This window comes from Patiria miniata, unplaced genomic scaffold, assembly GCF_015706575.1.
Source record: "Patiria miniata isolate m_02_andy unplaced genomic scaffold, ASM1570657v1 HiC_scaffold_23, whole genome shotgun sequence".
Lineage (NCBI taxonomy): Eukaryota > Metazoa > Echinodermata > Asteroidea > Valvatida > Asterinidae > Patiria > Patiria miniata.
This window is the reverse complement of record NW_024037062.1, coordinates 5636272-5658473: the sequence shown is the minus strand read 5'-3', so window position 1 is coordinate 5658473 and position 22202 is coordinate 5636272. Positions and strand designations below refer to the sequence as shown.

The 22202-nt window shown below is 39.9% G+C and overlaps 2 protein-coding genes across 4 annotated transcripts in view; one reads left to right on the top strand and one right to left on the bottom strand.

The window, feature by feature from the left end:
- Positions 1 to 1200: 1200 nt before the first annotated feature.
- On the bottom strand, positions 1201 to 14122 carry LOC119731094 (transcription factor A, mitochondrial-like). 2 transcript variants are annotated; one of them, XM_038204108.1, is made up of 7 exons: positions 13919 to 14122; positions 11673 to 11791; positions 10665 to 10735; positions 9407 to 9556; positions 8384 to 8476; positions 7915 to 7971; positions 1201 to 1614 (listed from the first exon to the last, which is right to left on the bottom strand). In XM_038204108.1, the coding sequence occupies exons 1-7, from the start codon at positions 14062 to 14064 to the stop codon at positions 1426 to 1428; spliced, it is 825 nt and encodes a 274-aa protein (XP_038060036.1). In that variant the 5' UTR covers positions 14065 to 14122; the 3' UTR covers positions 1201 to 1425. The 2 variants fall into 2 exon arrangements, with proteins under 2 accessions (XP_038060036.1, XP_038060037.1); XM_038204109.1 differs by lacking the exon at positions 13919 to 14122 and adding an exon at positions 13814 to 13857.
- Positions 14123 to 14214: 92 nt separating this feature from the next.
- The window catches only part of LOC119731093 (DNA-directed RNA polymerase III subunit RPC1-like), a 66535-nt gene continuing 58547 nt past the window's right edge, over positions 14215 to 22202 (top strand). For both annotated transcript variants that reach the window (XM_038204107.1, XM_038204106.1), the window contains exons 1-4: positions 14215 to 14350; positions 18699 to 18837; positions 20192 to 20341; positions 21020 to 21179. In XM_038204107.1, coding sequence (XP_038060035.1) covers positions 14307 to 14350; positions 18699 to 18837; positions 20192 to 20341; positions 21020 to 21179 — 493 coding nt within the window. In that variant the 5' untranslated portion in view covers positions 14215 to 14306. The remainder of the gene's footprint in view (positions 14351 to 18698; positions 18838 to 20191; positions 20342 to 21019; positions 21180 to 22202) is intronic.

Genomic DNA, 22202 nt, shown 5'->3' with positions numbered 1-22202 from the left:
ATAATATTGACAATTCAACAACGTGTATGGGAGTCAAGAAATAACAAGATTAGTTGTATAAAAAATAGCAAACTTTTTGCTCAGAATCATCATCTCATAATGACATGATGTAATGTCATATATTATACAAAGTCTTATCTGTGAATCCAATTACAAAATCCGTCTTTACGGAAGCATAAAAAAAAACGATTCCATTTCATGTATGTAATAGAACAATTTTACACTGAATACGTTTCAGCACAGGATATAGCTTGATCAGCATGCGTTATACATGTATAAAAACATAGCAAGGCCCCATTCGCTGTTGCGTTTGCGAAATGATGAATTGAGAAAGCAAGTATCAGGCTGTCCTGTTTCAATTTGATATGATGCTATGACTTAAGATCAACTCATAATTCATGACAGTTGACACATTTAATAAGAATGGTTTCAAAAGAACACTGCCCAAAGAAAACTGATACAAGTGACTGTGTTGCCTAAAGTGTTCGAAGACATAACCCATGTTCAGACATAAAATCAATTTAGGTTTTGCCCTTCACCGACGTATAAACACTCAGTATGTTACCCCTAGAGTGAAAGTTGGAAAAAATCACTCAGATGGGACTCGAACCCACGACCTCCTGCTTTCTGGTGCAGATGTCTTACCACTCGACCACCAAGTTAACGGCATCAGTTGGCTGGTTCAAATCTGATGTACAGAGCAGCGGGTACCACATTATCTATTCATAAGATGGAATGTAGTTATATCTTGATACAATATAGTCCTTATTTTCTGGTGCCAAAAGAATTATTGAAAAGAATTCCTTACGTCAGATATCCCAGTCAAAGGCAATAACAGCAGTGTTGTAGGACTCGAGTCCAACACTCGGACTTGAGTGCTCGGACTTTTGTCCAGGACTCGGACTTTTGTCCAGGACTCGGACTCATGTCCAGGCTTGGACTCAAGTCCAACTCGAGTCACAATTTTGGAGACTCAGACTTGACTTGAGTCACATGCACTCGAGATTCAGAACTCGGACTTGAAATTGAACCAAATGACTCATGACTGAAACTCAGACTCATCCCAAGTGACTCGAGACTAGGACTCTGACTAAAATGCTGATTGCTGATTTAACAGCAATGAGATGTTCACTGTCAAAACATGCAAGAACCATTGTTTAACAACTTCTCTTCTCTCAAAGTTCAATTCTGATTCAATCATCAACTTGAGTCAGTGAAAACATGGCACCTATAATTCAAGTATGTAGCACCTTTGCAAAAGCACCATGAATGCAGCTTATGAATATTCATTCTCTGCTTGTAGTTCCACTTGATTTTGTTTTTGTACAAAACTATGCTGAACAAGCTTCTTTTAGTACTGAGCAACAGGGTCATGATATTCATTTTGAAGTCATCAAGTTCTGAATAACAAATAATAATTGAATTTCAAAATGGTGCTTCCTCATCGTCTGTGATGTGTCTCCTTGGATTACTTTTCTTGTCTTGCCCACTGTCCCGTCGTGGTCTGTATTTTCGGATAACAGACATGTTGCCTTGTTCTTCCATCTTGGCTTCCCAGTCTACCATGGCTGCTTCATAGTCTTGCTTTGTCCTAGCTGCAGATTCATAGTACGTCTGGAAAGAAGATGAAGTGAATCTATGAAAGCGTAGAAAGCGTAGCGATTCATTGATGTGCCAATTATTGCGATATGAGAATGCCACAATACAGCATCAAACTAAAAGCACTCATTTGCTAATCAGAAGATTGCTAGTGTTAACTTAGTCTGAACACAGACTCAAAACGGCATACCATAACAGGCCATATTAAATCTCATGGTGGCCCGTGCATCGATTGTCAGATCGATGTAGGGATCAACCTAATTTAAATATATCTATTTATATCAGGGGAAGTAGGCCAATTAAACTGAAGGGCAGCAACACACCCAAGACGCTTAGCAACCAATGAGATATCAGAAGCAGGTGGCCGTTGCCTGTCCTTATATACATGTGTGTTATGAGATCAGGTCTTTGGTCTGGTGTTATCTTGGCATTTCTTGAGTACATGGCAGCTCTCTTCAGTTGTAATATCCATGCAATCAAACACATGCCACTTGCCTTGTGAATAGGATTACTTTGGGCAGCAGCTAAACCAGACTGTAATAGTGTTAAAGGGGCACTGCGTCCTGAAATCCCCGAAATTGTCATGTTTTGGATTGTTTATTTACCCTATTTCAAACATCTGGTTTAAAGGAAACCAACCTAATAGTGGAGCTGCTTAGGTCCATTTTTGGCCCAAATCGTGCACTTTGTGGTAAAAGCATGAAATTTGGCAGGTGGGGTCCCAATGGGCTAGAATTCATTTTAAGATCGGGACCCATCCTGGATCTTGCCCATTTTGGGGGCGGAGCTTGATTTTTTTTTAAAGGGGGTGCAAACAATACAAACTCATGAAAACTGTATTTAACATCCATTTTCCTTGTTTTTCTATGGTTTGAAATAAACTTAAACATAAAATATAACATTCTAGCTTTCGAACACCAGTTAATTTCCACCCATTTTGTAGGCGTGGACTAAATGTACAAAAGAGGTGGTATATATTAGCAGTTTGGTTCTAATATAGAAAACATTATTCGGTTTGGTAGTAAAATCCTGAAAATTGGCAGGTCTAGTTAAAATGGGCTGAAAATAATTTTAAGAGGTGAACACATCTTGGATCTTGCACAATTTTGGGGGGCGGAGCTTGATTTTTCAAAAAGGGGAGTGCAAAAAATAAAAAACTCAGAAAAACTGTATTTAACATCCATTTTCCTTTGTTCTTCATGCTTGAAATAAACTTTATGAGAAATAACACGTTAAAATTGTGCAGCAGCAGGATTCCAGTCGAACCAGTGAGTTTGGTGGTTTGAGACATCATCTCACATTGAAAGACATCATCTTACATTGCCGACGCGCATGGCTATGGCGACGCGCGCGCATACCAGAAACCAGAGCCTTTTTTGGCCTAATAATCGTATTCTTCGTTTTGTATGAATAAAAAGGAGTAAATGCTTCAGATTTCAAATATGCACTTGTCATTTACAAGGCTGGGTTGGGGCAACCTTGAAATTATAAAGCAAAATAATTCTGCGCAAAAACTACTGCATTTATTAAAGTTCATAAAGTACAAATGATACCATATGTTTGTATGAATAAAGCATGGCATTTGCTTTTTCTACCACTTTCGAAGCATTTACTCGCATCAGTATGAATGAAAATTAAGCAAACACTTTTACTAAAAACCATTTGCTCTTGAGTAAATGGCCTGCAAAATGTAAAGCTTTACATGTTTATAAGTTTGCAGAAAATAAAACTATCATAACCGAAACGGAAAGCGGCACCGGGGAGGGTCACATGCTGGAGGACAGATACAAAAAAAGCGCATCAAACGCGACGAACGCAATGCCGTTTACGTGCACAATGCGCTGTGCATCGGCACCCATGGTCTACATGTGGATTGGGTTTTCAGTCCCTACCTGATTCCGTGGGTTTTCCCCAGACTATTCTTCTGGGGTTTTCCTCCCACCTCTAAAACTGTAATTTCTTCTCATTGTCTTCTCTCTACGGTTTTTTTTTGGGGGTTTGCGAGCTACAGTGCCTGGGGCATGCACTTTTGAGGATCCTTGGTTTCATTACCAGAAAAAAATTATTTATCGTTTACTTCGTTTCGTATGAATATAAAGGAGTAAATGCTTCAGATTTCAAATATGCACTTGTCATTTACAAGGCTGGGTTGGGGCAACCTTGAAATTATAAAGTAAAATACTTCTGCGCAAAAATTACTGCATTTATTAAAGTACAAATGATACCATGTTCGTATGAATAAAACATGGCATTTGCTTTTGCTACCATTTTGAAGCATTTACTCGCATCTGTATGAATGAAAATTAAGCAAACACTTTTACTAAAAACCGTTTGCTAAATTCTGAAAATAATAACTTTTACCCATAAGCTTTTGCTACACTATAAGCGTTTACTTCGTTTCTTATGAATAAAAAGGAGTAAATGCTACAAATTTTAAATATTTACTTGTCATATTTCAAGGTTGGGTTGGGGCTACCTTGAAAATATAAAAGCACAAAATTATAAGCAAAAAATACTGCATTTATTAATGTTAATCGCGAAAAAGTACAAATAATACCATACGGTAGTTCGTATGAATAAAAACTGGCATTTGCATTACTCCCATCTGTACGTTTCGTATGAATATAAAGGAGTAAATGCTTCAGATTTCAAATATGCACTTGTCATTCACAAGGCTGGGTTGGGGCAACCTTGAAATTATAAAGCAAATAATTCTGCGCAAAAGCTACAGCATTTATTATATGTTAATCGCGAAAAATTAATATTAACAAAGTTCATAAAGTACAAATGATACCATGTTCGTATGAATAAAACATGGCATTTGCTTTTACTGGTACTTCCAATTTTGAAGCATTTACTCGCATCTGTATGAATGAAAATTAAGCAAACACGTTCGTGTAGGTTTTACATGAATTAATCCCTAAACCCTATGATCTCAGAATAAATACAAGATTTCTATTGTTTTAGCCACTGTGAACTTGACCCTTGACCTTTCGACCCCCAATGCGATAGGCCTATGACCAAGAACGATCCACAAACCAAATTTGAAGTTCACATGTAAAGTATTTCTCAAGTTATCGCGCTGACAAAATTTCTTTTGTTTTAGCCACTGTGAACTTGACCCTTGACCTTTTGGCCCCAAATGCAAAAGGCTTCTTAGGATTGCCAAGGACAATCTACAAACCAAATTTGAAGTTCATATGTAAAGTATTTCTCAAGTTATCGCGCTGACAAAATTTCTTTTGTTTTAGGCACTGTGACCTTGACCCTTGACCTTTCGGCCCCAAATGCAATAGGTTTTTTAGGATTACCAAGGACAATCCACAAACCAAATTTGAAGTTCACATGTAAAGTATATCTCAAGTTATCACGCTGACAAAATTTCTTTAGTTTTAGCCACTGTGACCCTGACCCTTGACCTTTTGGCCCCAAATGCAAAAGGCTTCTTAGGATTGCCAAGGACAATCCACAAACCAAATTTGAAGTTCATATGTAAAGTATATCTCAAGTTATCACGCTGACAAAATTTCTTTTGTTTTAGCCACTGTGTCCTTGACCCTTGACCTTTTGGCCCCAAATGCAAAAGGCCTCTTAGGATTGCCAAGGACAATCCACAAACCAAATTTGAAGTTCATATGTAAAGTATTTCTCAAGTTATCGCGCTGACAAAATTTCTATTGTTTCAGCCACTGTGACATCGACCCTTGACCTTTCGGTCCCAAATGCAATAGGCTTCTTAGGATTACCAAGAACAATACACGAACCAAATTTGAAGTTCATATGTTTAAGTATTTCTCAAGTTATCCCGCTGACAAGATTTGTCCGGACACACACACACACCCAGGTTTACGTTACATACCTTGTGTGGACATTCCTTTGTTTTCGTGTAGTTAAGAAAACTCGGTACAAAAAATAACTTTACTTAAACTGTGAAAACTCTTTCAACCCAATTTGTTTTCTATGATTCCCTATAGTGTTTCTCTTCATTCTGCTACGGATAAACCTAACCCCAAAATGCCTCTAAACCTGTTTCCAGAAAGGGCAAAACGTTATGTGGACACGGCTTAGTCCACATACATTAACACAACCTGCATTATGTGGACATCTTTTGTTCACAAGTCCACATAGAGAATGTAAGACAAACTCACACACCCACCCACCCACGGAAGGACAAGGCGGAAACAGTATGCCCCTTCGGCTTCGCCGCGGGGCATACAAACGCCTGAAAGGGCACCCCCTAGCACGTCCAAGAAAGTTAGACTATTTTTAATTTAAAAACCATTCATCCAAATTTTACCAAACTTACCCTTAGATATTATATAGAAAAACATAATGACTTTGTGAGGTTTTAGGATCGTGACGTCAGCAAACTGGACATTGCTAACGCATTATTTAAGAAGTTACTGTAATTTCTCGAAAAAACCCAACATTATTCCCTCCTTTTCAGTCAGTAACACATTACTCCCCCAAGTCCCAACATCCATCTAATATAAATCCAACAGTACACACTGCAAGGAATGGACGCAGGTGCGGTTCTACCGGGGGGGGGGGGGGGGAGCTAGGGGGGCTGTAGCCCCCCAAAATTTTGTCTAGCCCCCCCCAAAATAAATTCCGTAAAAAAAAAATTGCATTAGCATAAAGAAGGATTGTGATGTACATGCGAACGGTCTCCCCCTAAAGAAGAAATAGCTGTGACAAGGGTACATTAGTTAATACAGCGTGAATGATTTTAGGATTTTATTGGCGTTCCCCATTGAAAATATGGCATGAACCCCCCCCCCCCCCCCCCTCCCCACCTATTGATTTTCGGAGGCCTAAGTGTCTGGAAAAAATAACCGGTCAACATTTCAGCACGCCTCCCTGAAAAAGTTCTGGATCCACCGTGCTAGCCCCCCCCCCAAAAAAAAATATTGGTTCTAGAACCGCGCCTGAATGGACGTATATTCTGTGCACATTTTTATGTTTATATGCCTATATATATATATATATATATATATTAAACATATTAGAAGAGCACTTTCAAGAAATCCTTCATTGGGCCGCCCCTAATTCCCCTCCCTCTCCTTGTGATCCCCATAGTGTTTATAATACATGCACAATTAGGAAATGCCGCCATTGTAAGTATACAGGGTGAGTGAACAAAAGGGCAACAATTAGTCTTGCAACCGTTTAAACTTATCTTTACAGTGTATGGTAAACATAGTTAACCGATAGAAAAGTTGTGTTTTTACCAGCAAAAATGATGATTTCCCCTCGTTTGAATCAAGCTGCTCTAATGTACCGCCTCTTTACATATTTAGGCCACGCCCGCAAAAGGGTGAAAATAACACGTTAGAATGTTAGAATTTACAAAGTGAATGTAAAATACAGTTTTCTGAGTTTTCTTTTTTTGCACTCCCCTTTTTGAAAAATCAAGCTTCGCCCCCCAAATGGGCAAGATCCAAGATGCGTTCACCTCAAAAAATTATGTTCGCCCATTTCAATTGGACATGCCAATTTTCAGAATTTTACCACCAAACTGAATGACATTTTCCATATTAGAACCAAACTGCTAATATATACCGCCTCTTTTACCATTTAGACCACGCCCACAAAATGGGTGGAAAATGAACAGGTGTTAGAATGCTAGAATGTCTTATTTCATGTTTAAGTTTATTTCAAAGCGTAAAAAAACAAGGAAATTTGATGTTAAATACAGTTTTCATGAGTTTGTATTGTTTGCACCCCCTTTTTTGAAAAATCAAGCTCCGCCCCCAAAATGGGCAAGATCCAGGATGGGTCCCGATCTTAAAATGATTTTTAGCCCATTTTGACCACACATGCCAAATTTCATGCTTTTACCACAAAGTGCACGATTTTTCGCTTAGCAGCTCCACTATAATGTCTTACTGTTCCCGAGCAAAGACGAAAACCCCCGGTTGTTTGCATCGGACACGACGGAGTATGATACGTTTCTCCTGTCGTTTTCATTCAGTGGGCGATACACATTGTGTGTGTGTCTCATAAAATTACACACAGCACTAATGCACAAATGTGGTTTCTTACACGTCCGCAGAAGGCCAACACTTTACAGCTGGAATCACAACTAGCATGAACAGCCTGACTTTTTGGGGTCGCAAAAGTGGGCTCCGAAAGTCATTCTCGCATGAATAACACAAAACGCCCAGTTTTGAAAGGACAGTTGTGTGGCTGTTTATATCCTATTTTAAATGTTCTTTTCAATCAACAGCATTTCGTTCAAAGCGCGTTTAGTAGCCCAGTGTCCCTTTAATGAAGCCAAGCATTTTACCGAAACCGACAACCGATATGACTTACTGTTTTCTCTTCCTCAGACATTTCTTTCCATTCCTTGCTGACAGCCGCCATTTTACCCTACAAAAAATAGATTGAACAAAATGCACTCTCACACGTCAACTGAAATTTGAAACCTTTAATGGACTTCGTACATGATTCATTTATGCTGTCCAGCATTTTAATAAGCACTTTCAGGATAATGGCGCCATGTTGTTAATCAAGGTAATGGGGCATTTCCACACTGCTAATCAAGAACTCTTTTGCTTCCAAAATACACTAACACCAATTAAGAAACGTGAGTTCTTAAGGATTTGGGCCGATTCAGAAGGGTTCTTGCAAAAACGGCATTTGACGTTCAGGGTTAAGACAATTCAACTCTCTTTTCCTTTTTTTGAAGTATTTAGTTGAGTTCAAAAATTAAGTTCAAGGACTCAAAGCAGATACAATATAAATCCCTTGACTTTACGATTACAGACTGATAAAATCTTACCGTGACACTCCCAGAGGCATTCTTAAGTTTGGACTGTAAGAAGACACTGTAAGCCGTCAACGGACGCTTCGGTTTCTCAAGCTTCCTCAACTCCTGAAGTAAGGCACACAAAGGAGGATAACTGAGCTTCATTGGATTGAATGAGCTGGCACCATTGGACTACTTAACAAAGTTCCATGTGCTAAACACACCACACGAACGCACTTCTTCCCATGCATACTGCTTGAACTATGCACTACCAATGTATATCTGAATGGGCAGAAACCTGTAACTTCTGTGGCATCAATAGGTCTCTCAAAGATGGCCATCTCTGTAGGAGAACTGCAACTGCGTATAAGCAATCAAGCACGCATTACGCAGTGTTGAAAATGTTCCAAACACGCGCGCTGGTTGCTCTAAACGTGTTCGAAATACGACGCAGCCGATGCGCGTTATGCAAGCCGATGCGCGTTTTGATGCTCAAAATGCCGATGCACGTGGCTGATCTGTAGGAAATGACGTCATTTGAGAGAGACCTATGGTGTTCAGTTCAAGAGTCTACCTAGCGTTCAGTGTGTTTCACATTGAGTGAGTTTATATGCAAGAAGTCCATGTAACCGGGAGGAGCATCCCTGAATACTCAGGCTAGATACAAGTACAGTATGTAATACAATGATATTACATTGTGAAAGAACTGTTGAAATGACACCCTTCATGCCCTGGCTACACATATTTATAGTGCATAAATTCATTTATGTTGACCTGGAGTATGCAGACTACATCACCTCATGTTACCCAGGAACATCACTTTTCATCGTTCTCAAAGACCTTTAAACATTTTATTTCGTCCCCACTGCCTTTTACAACACAACTAGAATAGACCCTGGGCACATCTTAGGCGTTATACCCAAGGACATACACGTGTAATCGCAAACATTTGCACATATAACAAAGGTGCACATTTTATCAACAACCAATGACAAATTCGCATTCTTGTGATGTAATCCATGGCATTTTATGACAGCAGACAATTGTATCATGTACCTGTTTATGTTTTCTCTTTGCCTTGTTGCTCTTTGCCTGTTGTGTTTGCTCCTCAAGCATCCTCTCTTCCTCCTCAGTTAAACTCGCTTTGAAGGTTTCCATTTCTTCCATGTAGTCCTCCATATTCTGTCTTGACTGAGACCGGTAAGACTGCAGATAATGTTTCAATAAATCAACATCAGCTTCAATTCGATCAAGCAAATCAAAATATGTAGCAAATAAAACAATCTATGATATCTATCTTTGATTTTTTCCACTAGAGCAAATGCATTCAGTTTTTTCCACTGTGGAGAATCTACTACTAATTCATATTGCCTGGAATATAAACCAGTTGTTTTTTACACACAAAGCTGATAAATTAACTTGTAACTACCACTTTACAAACCAAGGGTGAGAGAAAGTGCTTGACTCAACTAGCTGCCCAGTTGTTCACCACAAAATTGTATTTTGATCTGGTGTTTTTTCTTAAGGTACATAGGATCAGTTGATATTTTTTAATAATAATACATTGTAAATATGGATACTTATGTAATGCTTTTAACTCAGATCAACAAGCGTTACATTATTATTACCCCTGATCACTGGGCCAATGAAACATTCCAAATATCATCTGATCTCAGACCCTTGGGGAGTATACAGCTCCATGCTGCCATTTCAGCGCAAAGCAGCTAAAATCAAACACAATAACCATCTCTGCTCTCACAGGTACCCATTTACTCCTGGGTGGAGAGAAGCAATGAGTGACAAAGTGCCTTGCTCAAGGGCACATGCACCATAGCCACAGGCTGGACTCGAACCCACAACCTGCAGAATTACCTGCAGACCACAAATTCAATGCTCCACACCGCAAGGCCACAGCACTTCACACTTTTGTTTGAGTTAACAAAAGTGCTCAAAATCTTAAGTATGTTGCTAAAACCTTTGAAACTTTCAGCTCAGTGGATATTATACATTGTGAGAAAACAGAGAAAACATCTGCAGACTTTTTGGGGTCTCATTACTGGTTTCCATTGATAACGCACGTTAACAAAAGTGTGTCTACACTCACCTTATTTTGAAACCACCTTCAATTTTATTTTTCTTCCAAACAATACCATTTCAGGCGAAATACTTTTATGAGGTATTGATACCAGTCCTATATCTTCAGTTTGAGCAAGATTTCTGTCATTTTACAAAGAAGCCCAGTTTGACACTTTCTTTATATGAGGTTATTACATCCTTAGTCTTGGCAGATGAGTAGGCCTGGAATCATTCATACCTCTTTTTCATCTTCAGAGAGCTCTCTCCACATTTTGCCAACCACCTTAGCTATCTCTGGAATATTCATACCTATAATTAAAGAACATAAAAAAACCTATATTCAAAATTGTGTTACTACAAGTACTGATAAGACAATTTCTAGGAATTAAAGTGATGAAAAGCTGCTCTTGCTAAGTGTAATATGACTTGTACATGTACATGACGGTAGCCTTTTTGTAACCTGTAGTATAATAAGGTGCCAAGTTCCTTGTAATTACTTATTTATTCAGCGTTCGGTTGGAATGGTCAAAGAAAGTATCCCAACTAATCGCGACAAGTGAGATCTCTGGTAGTAGATGCGGAAAGAAATTGCAGTGCTTAGATGTGAGAAGAAAAAGGCCTTGAAAGCATGACATTCCAGAGAAAACCAACAGAATCAAGTAAAGACTGACAACCCAAACCACATAGTCCTGGACTGGAATTGAACATGGGTCACAGCAGTGGAAAGCGATGCATCACTGCATCTATCATGTCAGTGGCATAAATCTGTGTCGACAACCTGGGGCATGTGGCATTCAATAAACTATGCTGGATGTAACAAAATGATGCGAAAAGCAGAAGGCGGGATAGACATCATTGGATACTACATGTAGGTGATAAAACAATCTTAGGGCCATATAAAATGCACACTGCAGGCTACGCCCACATTGTTTCATTTAAATTTAACATGGATATTTGTGTGGCTTGGATGTTCTCTTGTCGTTATTCACAACTTGTTTTTCCACAACCATAATGCTGAGGATCAGGACGAAATCTGGGGAATTGATCCAATGCCCCAACCGGGAGGTGATGGCCATGCCCATGTCATCTGCCATGAAGAACATTTGCAGAATCGTGTGGTATGTGTTTACACTATGTGTGTACTTCACGAAACTCATGGGCCTCGTGTGGTGCAGTAAGACTCAAATTTAAGAGCGGGTATATGGTATCCAATATGATGAGAAATCAACAATTTCAACACATTTACTTGGATTTTCTTTGATGACTTGCTGGCGTTTCTCCAGACTGAATATCATGAATGTCCCTGATGGTCTCTTGGGCCTCTGTGGTATATCTGCTGCTGATACCAAGCATCTCCAGTTGACTCTGTAAATGACAAGAATATCATCAATCAAGGCATCCTCCTTCAAACTATTTCTAACACAAAATTCTCAAACATGTACATGTACATGTACAATGTTTTTCTATTCATTTCCTTTGATCAAAGGGCCTGTTAAAGGGAACGTACATCATTGGCCTTTGCTGTAATTTTCAGAAACAAACTATTTGGGGGGAATGGGGGGTTAGTATAATAGATCAAATATTGTTACACTGACATGTTTGAAGTTTTGCATTCGAAAATTCTGGAAAAACCAAGAAAAACAAAAATGTTCAAGTAGTCTGGTTCCCTGACTCCACTTAAGATGAAATGGATCAAAAATGCTGGAAAATTGTAAGGTAAGGGAACCAGTCTAGCTGGCCTGCACCCATTCATGAACATCGAACCAATAGCAAACAACATTTGGAAAAAAAAAAAAGCAATGGTAAATACGGAGCAGTAGTTGAAAAAAAGTTAGGTTTTTTCAACGGTGGTCGGCCGACCACAGTTGGAAATGTATACAAAAGTACCATTTTTCTTGAAAATGACTTCACACCAGGTGCCCTAATTTTACAGGATGCTTTAGACTGTCATTTACCAACATCCTAGTAAGGTATTTCGTAACAACTGGGTAGTTTTATTTTTCGATGTTTGCAAATGTTGTATTTTCCCTTTAAGTTGTAGTTGATGTTGAGTCCGGCACATGTTGATGTTTGTGACACCATGTGCCACCATGCACGGTAACTGTACCATTATATCCAAACTTTAAATTCACTGCTTTTGAAACCACTAGAAAAAGTTTTAGCCTTTTGGACACAAAGTGAAGGGGGAAGAATGTGGCTGTCTACATGTATGGGAATTTGTGATTCAAAGAGCTGCACGCACTGTTGCCCAATGTGCAAAGTGGGCGGGCATAATGAATCGGTCTACTGTCATATAATGGATTGGTCTATTCTCATATAATGGATAGGTCTATTGTCATACTATTATCACACAATGGCTCGATCTATTCTCAAACAATGGATTGGTCTTTTGTCATATAATGCATCGGTCTATTGTCATATAATGGATCGCTCTATTCTCATATAGTGGATCGGTCTATTATCATACAATGGATCGGATCGGTCTATTCTCAAATAATGGATTGGTCTATTGTTATATAATGGATCGTTCTATTCTCATATAGTGGATTGGTCTATAGGGCTCGCTCAATGACGGCCATCTCTGTAGGAGACCTGCAACTGCGCATTATACTGCGTAAATGCCGAAGCACGTGGCTGGTCTGCCCCTTATTTGTGGCTCAAATACTGGTGATCATGTAAGACCTTTTCAACCTACATCTGACTTCTCTCAATTCTAATGAAACATTTTTTGTAATTTTGAACAGTTTTTTTTTGGGGGGGGGGGGGGTAGAGTAGTTGAGTTTTAGAGCGGCCACTGTATATTTTACCCGAAGACTACATGTATGCCAAGTGCTTCTTGACATACTAACGCTCTGTTCGCTTAATATAAAAGGGTTGAATTGATCCCGATGGTGCGAAAAAAATGATGAAAACACGTTTTAACGTGCACGCAAAGCGTTGTTGGCATAATCAGAGTCTTTTGGTTTGGAAACCGACAACAGACACTGTCTTTATAGTGCATATCGTGGGCAGCGTCAGACAGGCCAATCACGAGGCCTCTGACGTCATGCTAACAACGCTTCGCAAACTTCGCATGCACGTTAAAATGTTAAAACCCTAACTGTAGCTTCGGTACGGAAATGGGACCGTTTTCATTTTTTTTTTTTTTTTTTTGCATCATCGGGATCGATTCAACTCTTATATTTTATGGTAAAATAACAGTGGCCGCTCCAAAACCCAACTCTACTTTTTTCGGTCAGACTACCACGGAGCAGGAATGCTGGACTTCCTCCGGAGAAAGTCCAGTAATTGAACCACAATTGGCTACCCCCCACCTCCTCCCCCCCCCCCCCCCCCCCCCCCCCCCCCCCCCCCCCCCCCCGTTTTATTTCTCCATGCTTCATCCACCTGACCACCAGGCGACTCGATTTCTGCATCGCCGCTCCGCGTCACGCGGTGAGCATCGTGACACTGTCACTGACATGACTGACAGTGCTGTTGTCGATTATATACCTCGTGCCTTTATTGTTGATGAACCCGCCAAATATTCGACCCATTCTGCAACATTGGAGCATCACACGTGTCGTTGGCCAGAAAGCTGCCATTTTGAAGGTGCCAATTGAGGAACATTGAAAGCCAGCGTACATAACACGCGACATACGTTGCCTACATGTGCAAGCGCGCGAAAGTAAGGCAGGGTTGCATATACATATGCATTTGCATGCAACTTGCAAGATCCGAAGAAAAAAATACTTCATCGAATGAGGGCGCTTTTGTATGCATGTGGTCCGGTACGGTCAGGTAAGCAGTACACTGCGCGAGTACTACGACTAGTGTAGTACGAGTACGACGAGATAACTTTTTCATTTTATTTCGTCAGGTTAAATAAAAGACTAACAAGATGGTCAAAGAACAGTTCAGAGAGACGGATGTCGCGAAAAAAATGTAAGGACAAACTTTATTATATATGTTATGTGGTAAATAAAGTAAGATTGATTGATTGATTGAGGGAGCAGCCTGCTCAGCTCAGCCTGCGCCTGTACAGCCTGTACAGGCTAGCGTGTAAATGTTGTCTTTTGCCCCATCATTTCGATTTCACCCCATTACCAGTAACCACTTCGCCCCATCACAACTAAACGTTTTCTGAAAGTGCTGTGCAAACCGTGCATAACAATTAACATGTTAGTAATTGTCTTAATGTTATTGTTAGTTTTACTTTTAAATAATGAAATAAAATTTTGATTACGCATTTCGATATAGATTCGATATAGATTAGGCCTATACTATTGTTGATGTACCCTAACGTGGCGCGGCCCCTAACGTGGCGCACTTTTATTTTTCGCCTGTAGCGTCTAGCTAGAGCAAAAGTTTTAACTGAAATTTCACAGAAAGTGAATTTTCATTAAGTTCTAAACACTCCCGTTCATAAATCGCGATTTTATTTACCCGTTACAAAGTTAAAAGAAAAAATTATTTTGGCGTGATTTTCCGATTTTATTTTCAGGTGCAAAGTGAACCCTTTGAAAATGCCCCGAAAAATAAGAAAATAATTTTCTGACAAACATCTGGCTGGGTTTGTAAGTAAAGATAATAATGATGTATCAGAATTTATCAAGTTTACAGAAATTCTTAAATGTTAATTTGGAATTTTCTGAGATTTGTTCAAGTGCGCCACGTTAGGGAACACTCCGCCAATTTGTGCCCAATTTCCGGACGCGACCGTTTTTGCATTTCGGATTAAATTTTATGAAACCGAAATTGTTCACAGAGGTTAAATAGCAAGCATTAAAAAGGTAAAAGTACCAGTATTTCACTGCATGAATTTGAGGTTTATCAACAAAGAGGTTTGGCGACACTACACGAGGAAAGTTGGGTAAGCTTCGAAGTGCGCCACATTAGGGAACACGACTATATAGGCCTACATCATGGCCTAAGCCTAGCTGGAGTTACCCAGCCCTAAATTTTATCATTGGGTTGTCATCAGGTCATTTAGGGCTGGAGGAAGTTTTTCACTCGAACCAGCAGCGTTGGCAGGTCCCAAAAAAAAAAAAATTTTACACACTAATTGCAACTGCAACTCACCCAAACCTTGCCTGGAATAACCAATACACAGGTCCTCGAAGTAAAAAAACGATCCACGATAAAGATTCAGCCTACAATTCAGCCTACAATTCGTTCTTGCCGAATCGCCATAAATGAATCTGTGTTTTGTTTCCCAACAAATACAAAGCCACAAAAATGGTATACAGAATAAAGGCGAGAAGTTTTCTCAGCAAGATTTATATATTTTTGGTGAAATTTATTGTTGATAAACCAGCCAGTATCACGTTTGTCACTTTATGGACAGACACCGTGACATACGTGACAGCTGAATAAGCCATTCCTAAAGTCTCATTTAAGAACACCTTCAATAAAGAAAATTCTTGAAAATTTTGCAAATTTCTCATCTTTGATATTTTTCAAATTATAGGTTTTGCCCTTCACCGACGTTTAAACACTGTATACATAAATGTACTCAGTGTGTTGCCTCCCGAGTGAAAGTTGGAAAAAATCACTTGGGTGGGACTCGAACCCACGACCTCCTGCTCTCTAGTGCAGATGTCTTACCACTCGACCACCGAGCTAACGGGATCGTTTGATATTTAATTTGATATTTTTGCTAACTATAATTCAACATGTGAATTGTTTTTCTCTGTGATAACACCTCGTTTATAAGACCTGAAAAAAACATGAGTTTGCATGGTTAAATGCATGTCCCGCCAGGACCCCAAACAATTTCCTGGACATTTTCATCAAATTTCTCCTTTTTGAGTCAACCAACTACCAAATCCTTTATTGTGTAAACTATCTCTCAACAATTGTACAACTACTATTACCATCATTAAAGCTTAAAGGGAATATACAACATTTGCAAACATCGAAAAATAAAACTACCAAGTTTTTGCGAAATACCTTAACAGGATGTTGGTAAATGACAGTCTAAAGCATCCTGTAAAATTATGGCACCTGGTAAACTGTCATTTTCAAGAAATGTGGTATTTTTGTATCAATTTCCAACGCTGATCGGCCGATCAGCGTTGGAAACAACTGGCTTTTTTTCAAATACTAGCCCCAATTGACCATTGCACTTGTTTGCAATCGATTACAAACCTATAAACGTGTACGAGCCAGCTAGACTGGTTCCCTGACCTTACAATTCCCCCAAAGTATGTAAACTGCTCTGTTTCTTCTTATATGGAGTCAGGGAACCAGACTATAGGAAAATTATCGTTTTTCTTGGTTTTTATAGCATTTTCGAACCCAAAACCTCCAAAAAGTTAGTGTAACTATATTTGCTTTATATTTCCAACCCCCCAATTCCATCCATTTCTGAAAATTACAGCAAAAGCAAATGATGTATATTCCCTTTAATTCCTGAGTTCCAACCCAATTTAGATGAGAGCTAATTGTGATGTTGTGCAGTTGTAACATTTAGTGTGGACTGTGGACAGACTCAAAGACAAGTGGTTTAACGTAATTTATACTAACTATAGTTAAAGGCTGAAAATGGTAATCGTTATCATGTAGGCCTAGTTTAGGACACCTCCAATTTTTACAAGTTTCATTCAAAAATGAATTTTGCAAATATTAACAGTCAATTCCAAAATGACTTGCAGTCTCAAGCAGTCTTTTTTAATAATAAATAATAATAATAATAAAGAGCATTTAAAATGCGCCAAATCCATCTTGGTTAGATGCCCAAGGCGCAGAAAAACAAACAAATAAACATGAACAGCAAGAACAGTAGGGAACAAAAGTAGGCACAAATGAAAATACATGAATATGAAACAGTATAGTAGCCCCACTAGTGGCCGCGATATTGCTGCGCTGTGTCTCTGGCCACACACCAGGTTCTCGCCCACAACTGAGGAGTTTCTCAAAATATTACGCAAAGTTTCTTACATATAGTTGTATTCTATGATGTCTCAGCTGTTCACTTCTGGGATGCTTAGGTGTAATAATATCCAATTTTCCGAGAAATTTTTTAATCTTTCTGGAGCCTATATGCGTACGAAAATCATCTGTTGATAGCAGCCATTTTGAATGTAAGAAGTGATGACCCCAAAGCCATGAAAGCTGTGACGTCGCGCTTATGTAAATCGATCTTGTCACTCAGGCACGCAAGTTGCGATGCGACGGCTGTTTCTTGTACAATCTCTCAACCGATAGTATTATAGCGCGCAGCCGTACAGTATGGGCGAATCAATTGTACAAGAAACAGCCGTCGCATCGCAACTCGCGCGCCTGAGCGACAAGATCGATTTACAGCACATGCGCATCGGTGGAAATAAAAGAGCTGTCCTGAAAACCATTAGTCAGGCGACGTACCACACATGTGCATTTGATGGCGCTAACCGGTCGAGTCATGGCCACGTCCAAATTGATGAAGAGCTCTGATTTTGAGCCTTCCAAGGCCCAGTGTTTTGCTGACAAATTGCTTCGTCCACACGCCAACATTTTTGTATCCAATGACGTTTACATTTGTACATGCTGGCTTGCAAGCTGTACATGCGTGGCTTGAAAAACCGCAGAACATACAGAAACCAGACATCATAATAATACCGGAGTCTTATGTAGCGCACGTATCTACCAACAATTAGGTACTCAAGGCGCTGGAAATTGTGTGTTTTATTAAAGACAGGTAAATGAAAATTATAAGAAATATGAGACCCACTTTGTGGCACCTTATAAGGGTTTACAAGGTGCTGTTGCGCATATTGCAGCCACTGCCAGAAACACCGGGGCAAACCCCTTCTCTTAGCGATAAGTGTTACTCAGTTCTTTAACATGCATTACACGACACACGACCTATGGCTTTGTGTCCCTCCGAAGGATGAAGCAATAATGGTACAGTGCCTTGCTCAAGAGCACAAACATCATGTTTCCACGGTCAGGATTAGAACCCATGTACCGCGGTACCACAGCACACGAGTCGAACACCGTAATCATTGGACCACAGCACCCCACATGCTTACTTCACAATTCTGCTTGGAATCTCCCAAGCAGCAATACGAAATTCCAAAGACGTCCTTTGTTTCCTGTTGGCGTGTGTGTTAAGGGCAAGTAGAAACACACATGTGATGCATTGTTTTGTATAAAATGTACATTATTTCCTATTAGGGCACAATTTAAAATGCCTGGAAGCAACGGTGAGCTGTAGTGACATGCGGGCAAAGTGACATTAGGAGAGCTATCCAAACTCTGTGACCATTCTTTCATTTGAAGAATATATCATTTTGTTTTATTTTTACAGAAGCAAGGTTTGCTTTGGGTTGATGTCCCCAGAACAAATCCGTCAGCAAGCACACATTCATGTAGTCAGCAAGAACCTCTACCAGCCAGATAATGCTGCAAGGACACCTATCCCCTATGGGGTACTAGACCATCGCATGGTAAGTGTAATGTAGCATCAGTGTACATGTATGTATACCATGCATGTATCTTTGTGTAACTCAGTCTTCTAGTGTTAAAGGGACATTACGTCCTGAAATGCGCCCAATTGGGCTACAAAACGCATATTAAATAAAATTATGTTATTTGGAAAGAGCATTTAAAAGTAGGATATAAAAATCCACGAAGCCATCCTTTAAAAACTGGGCGTTTTTGTGTGATTCTTGCGAGAACCATGCGAGAAGAAATTTTGTGGGTCAAAATTTTGACTCGTAAATTGAGCTGTTGAATGCTGTGAATCCTGCTGCACGGCGCATTGCATTCTGTGGACGTGTAAGAAACAACACTTTTTGTGATTTAGTGCTGTGTGTATTACAATGTATGTGACACACACACACAGTGTATTGTAAATGTACATGTACGGTACATTGAATGGACACGGCAGGAAAGACGTGTGTATGCCATAAAATGTCCGCCATGTCCGATGTAAACCAGGTTTTTTCGTCTTTTCTCGGGAACGGTAAGACATTACATGTAGGTTAGTTTCCTCTCAACCAGACCTTTGAAATAGCATAAGTACAGTCCTTCTGATTTGAGGCGTGCGATCACACCCCCACACCATCGCACACCTAAAAGCCTCCCGAGAAGTGTGAATAATTGCACGCCTGAATTGCCCTGGACCACAGATCACACACCTAGAAAACCACACACCTAGAAAAAACACACGCCTAGAAAAATGCAGGTGTGCCTTTTTCCACACACCTGTGATTTTCAAATCAGAAGGACTGTGTACATGTAAGTAAGCAATCCAAAATATAACATTTTCGGAGATTTATAATAAAAGTATTCGAGATGACACATTGGTCCTTACCATTTGTCATGCAAATTGTTTCACGTTTATATTTTTTTTCTACACTTGCATGACTTGAGGTCACAGTCCCATTGGCACACTTTGAATAGACATTTATTCCAAATAATTTGAAATCCAAGTTAAGGTTTCCTTAACCAGTTTACGCCGGATGAGGTGTATACCCGCAAAGGTTTTGTGGTATTCAGAACGGACGACGTATAAACATGCAGGGAGCAAGGCAGGAATCATCTGCCAGTGACCCACTCGCAGTGAGCGAGGCAGGAAATATGAGTGTGCTGCCCGAGGGTGATGGCTTCAACCCGCCTGGCTTGAGGTCGAGTGAAAAGTAATCCCGCGCCTCGTTCCGTTCTTGTCAAACTATTCCTTGCGTGAACTGGTTAACTGCAGATTCAATCTTAACAGAGATGTACATTTACAAACATTGTCTGTACATTCCATGGTTCAAGTGCTCTTTCCGTTCAGATTTTTATGTTTTCTACTTCTAGGGAACGAGTGAGAAGGATAACCCATGTTTGACTTGTAAAAAGCCTCTGGCTGAGTGCTTAGGCCACTATGGCTATGTGGACTTGGAGCTTCCAGTCTTCCACATTGGTTACTTCCGATCCATCATCAGCATTCTCCAGTGTATCTGCAAGGTAAGTTTATGCAACCATTACTGATGTCTTTTAAAAACTTCACACACAAACACACTTCAGAAATCGTAATTTTTTCACTTTTGGGAGTATTTTTTTTTCACAAAAAAAATGCACAGTGTTGATCTTAGATAACTTGGCTACTCAAACATTCAAAAAACCCAAAATTGATTTTGACATAATTTTCCACGTGTAGGCAACTTCAGGCGCCGATTAACAAGGTTTTGGGAGACATTCCTCGTTTAGCCTCAGTAGGTCACATTTTCATCCATTATCATCAATGGGAAACAGAGGATGTAGTAAATGATTTTATAAGATTCTGACACAGTCATCAGTAGTATGAAAAACCACCAGGCCACCTGTCTACTTGCCTTTGAGTCATGACAAGCATTAAACCTAGGCTTGAATGGATGGGTTCAGTCCAGTGATTGTTTAAGCCTAACCCTGCTAAATGCCACAGAATGTACCAGTATTAAAAAGTTGTTGCAAGTTGTTGCATTTAGCAGTCTCCTGATCTGCATTCATTCCATGCCTGCATTGCGTTGCATTTGGCAGGGTAGGTACTTGGTACCAAGGCTGGCACTGCATTCTGTTGCATTTGGCAGGGTGCCTAGAGAATACCCTGTGGGGGTTAAGGTGATGACCATGATGACCATGATTCCTGTGATCTTGACTTGCCAGGACTGTGCGCATATTCTCCTCCCTACTGCTGACCGTCAGTCATTCCTGGATGCCCTGCGCAGACCCACACTGACCTACCTACAGCGCAAAGGCCTGAGGAAGAAAATCAGTGACAAATGCCGCAAGCAGCAGAACTGCCCTGCCTGCATGGCATTCAATGGTGAAATATATGGTTTTGTAATAGCTAAGTAGTATACAAATATTGAGTGGCTCGGAGTGAAATGGGAGGAATATTATCGCAAGGTAAAACCGGACTTTTCCATTGCATAAGGCGAAGCCGAGTGAACTGGAAAAGTCAAGATTTTACCAAGCGAAATATTCCTCCCATTTCACAATTTAAATCCACTCAATATTTGTTTTATATAACTGACATAGATCCTTGTCATTTGATATATTTGAACTTTTATTTCACTACAGAATTGATGGAAAAAGTATTTCTCTCTTCCAAACCATCACGAAAATGTCTGAACCCCAACTCTGTAGGGCTGGCTCTTTGGAACAATACGCGCTATGCGCAACGCCGAACGCGCACACCAGTATGCCTTTGCACACAAATACCGCGTCTTGGAACAAGATTGATCCTAACTGTTCAATAGTATTTCCCATTCCCCATGGGTGGATAGTACTTTTTGAGACCCGGCGTGAATGGGAGCAATAACAAATGTCACGTGATGTAAGTTCCACCAATCAAATGACAAGGATCTGTATGTCGGTTATATAATGTTAACTGCCCACTTGTAACAATGCCCACTTGTAACAAGTATGATAACAAAGTATAAAGACAAAGTATGGTATTAAAATGAGATGTTTTTACAAAGCCCCAAAACACTGAGGGCCCAGTTCTGCTAAAAGAGCCTCCATCTGGTAAGCAGCTAGTTAGCACGTAAAAAAAAGACATGTTAACCCGGGTTAGAGTAGTGGTATTAGCACATCCTTGATGTGAAAAAACTTTAGGTTAACACAATTTCTTCTGTCGGCTCTGCGGGCCAACAAAAGTGGGCGTGTTTTATTTACCACTTTTGTGAGCCCTTGGACGGGACACGCCGTGTGTTTGTGCGTACTGTACTTGTTCGCGTGCGAAGAATGCACGACTTATTTATCCTGAATGTGCACAAAGTTAAAGCATAGCATCTCTGCATGAGCGTCAGGCGTCGTCCATACGTGAATGCATTCGAAATTCTCT

Coding starts and splice junctions, on each gene's coding strand:
- LOC119731094 (XM_038204108.1), bottom strand. CDS start 14,064: ATGTCGCGTGTTATGTACGCTGGCTTTCAATGTTCCTCAATTGGCACC. Junction 8,477..9,406: donor CAAAGAGAAAACATAAACAG/GTACATGATACA, acceptor GCCTTACTTCAG/GAGTTGAGGAAGCTTGAGAA. Junction 1,615..7,914: donor TGTCTGAGGAAGAGAAAACA/GTAAGTCATATC, acceptor TCTTCTTTCCAG/ACGTACTATGAATCTGCAGC.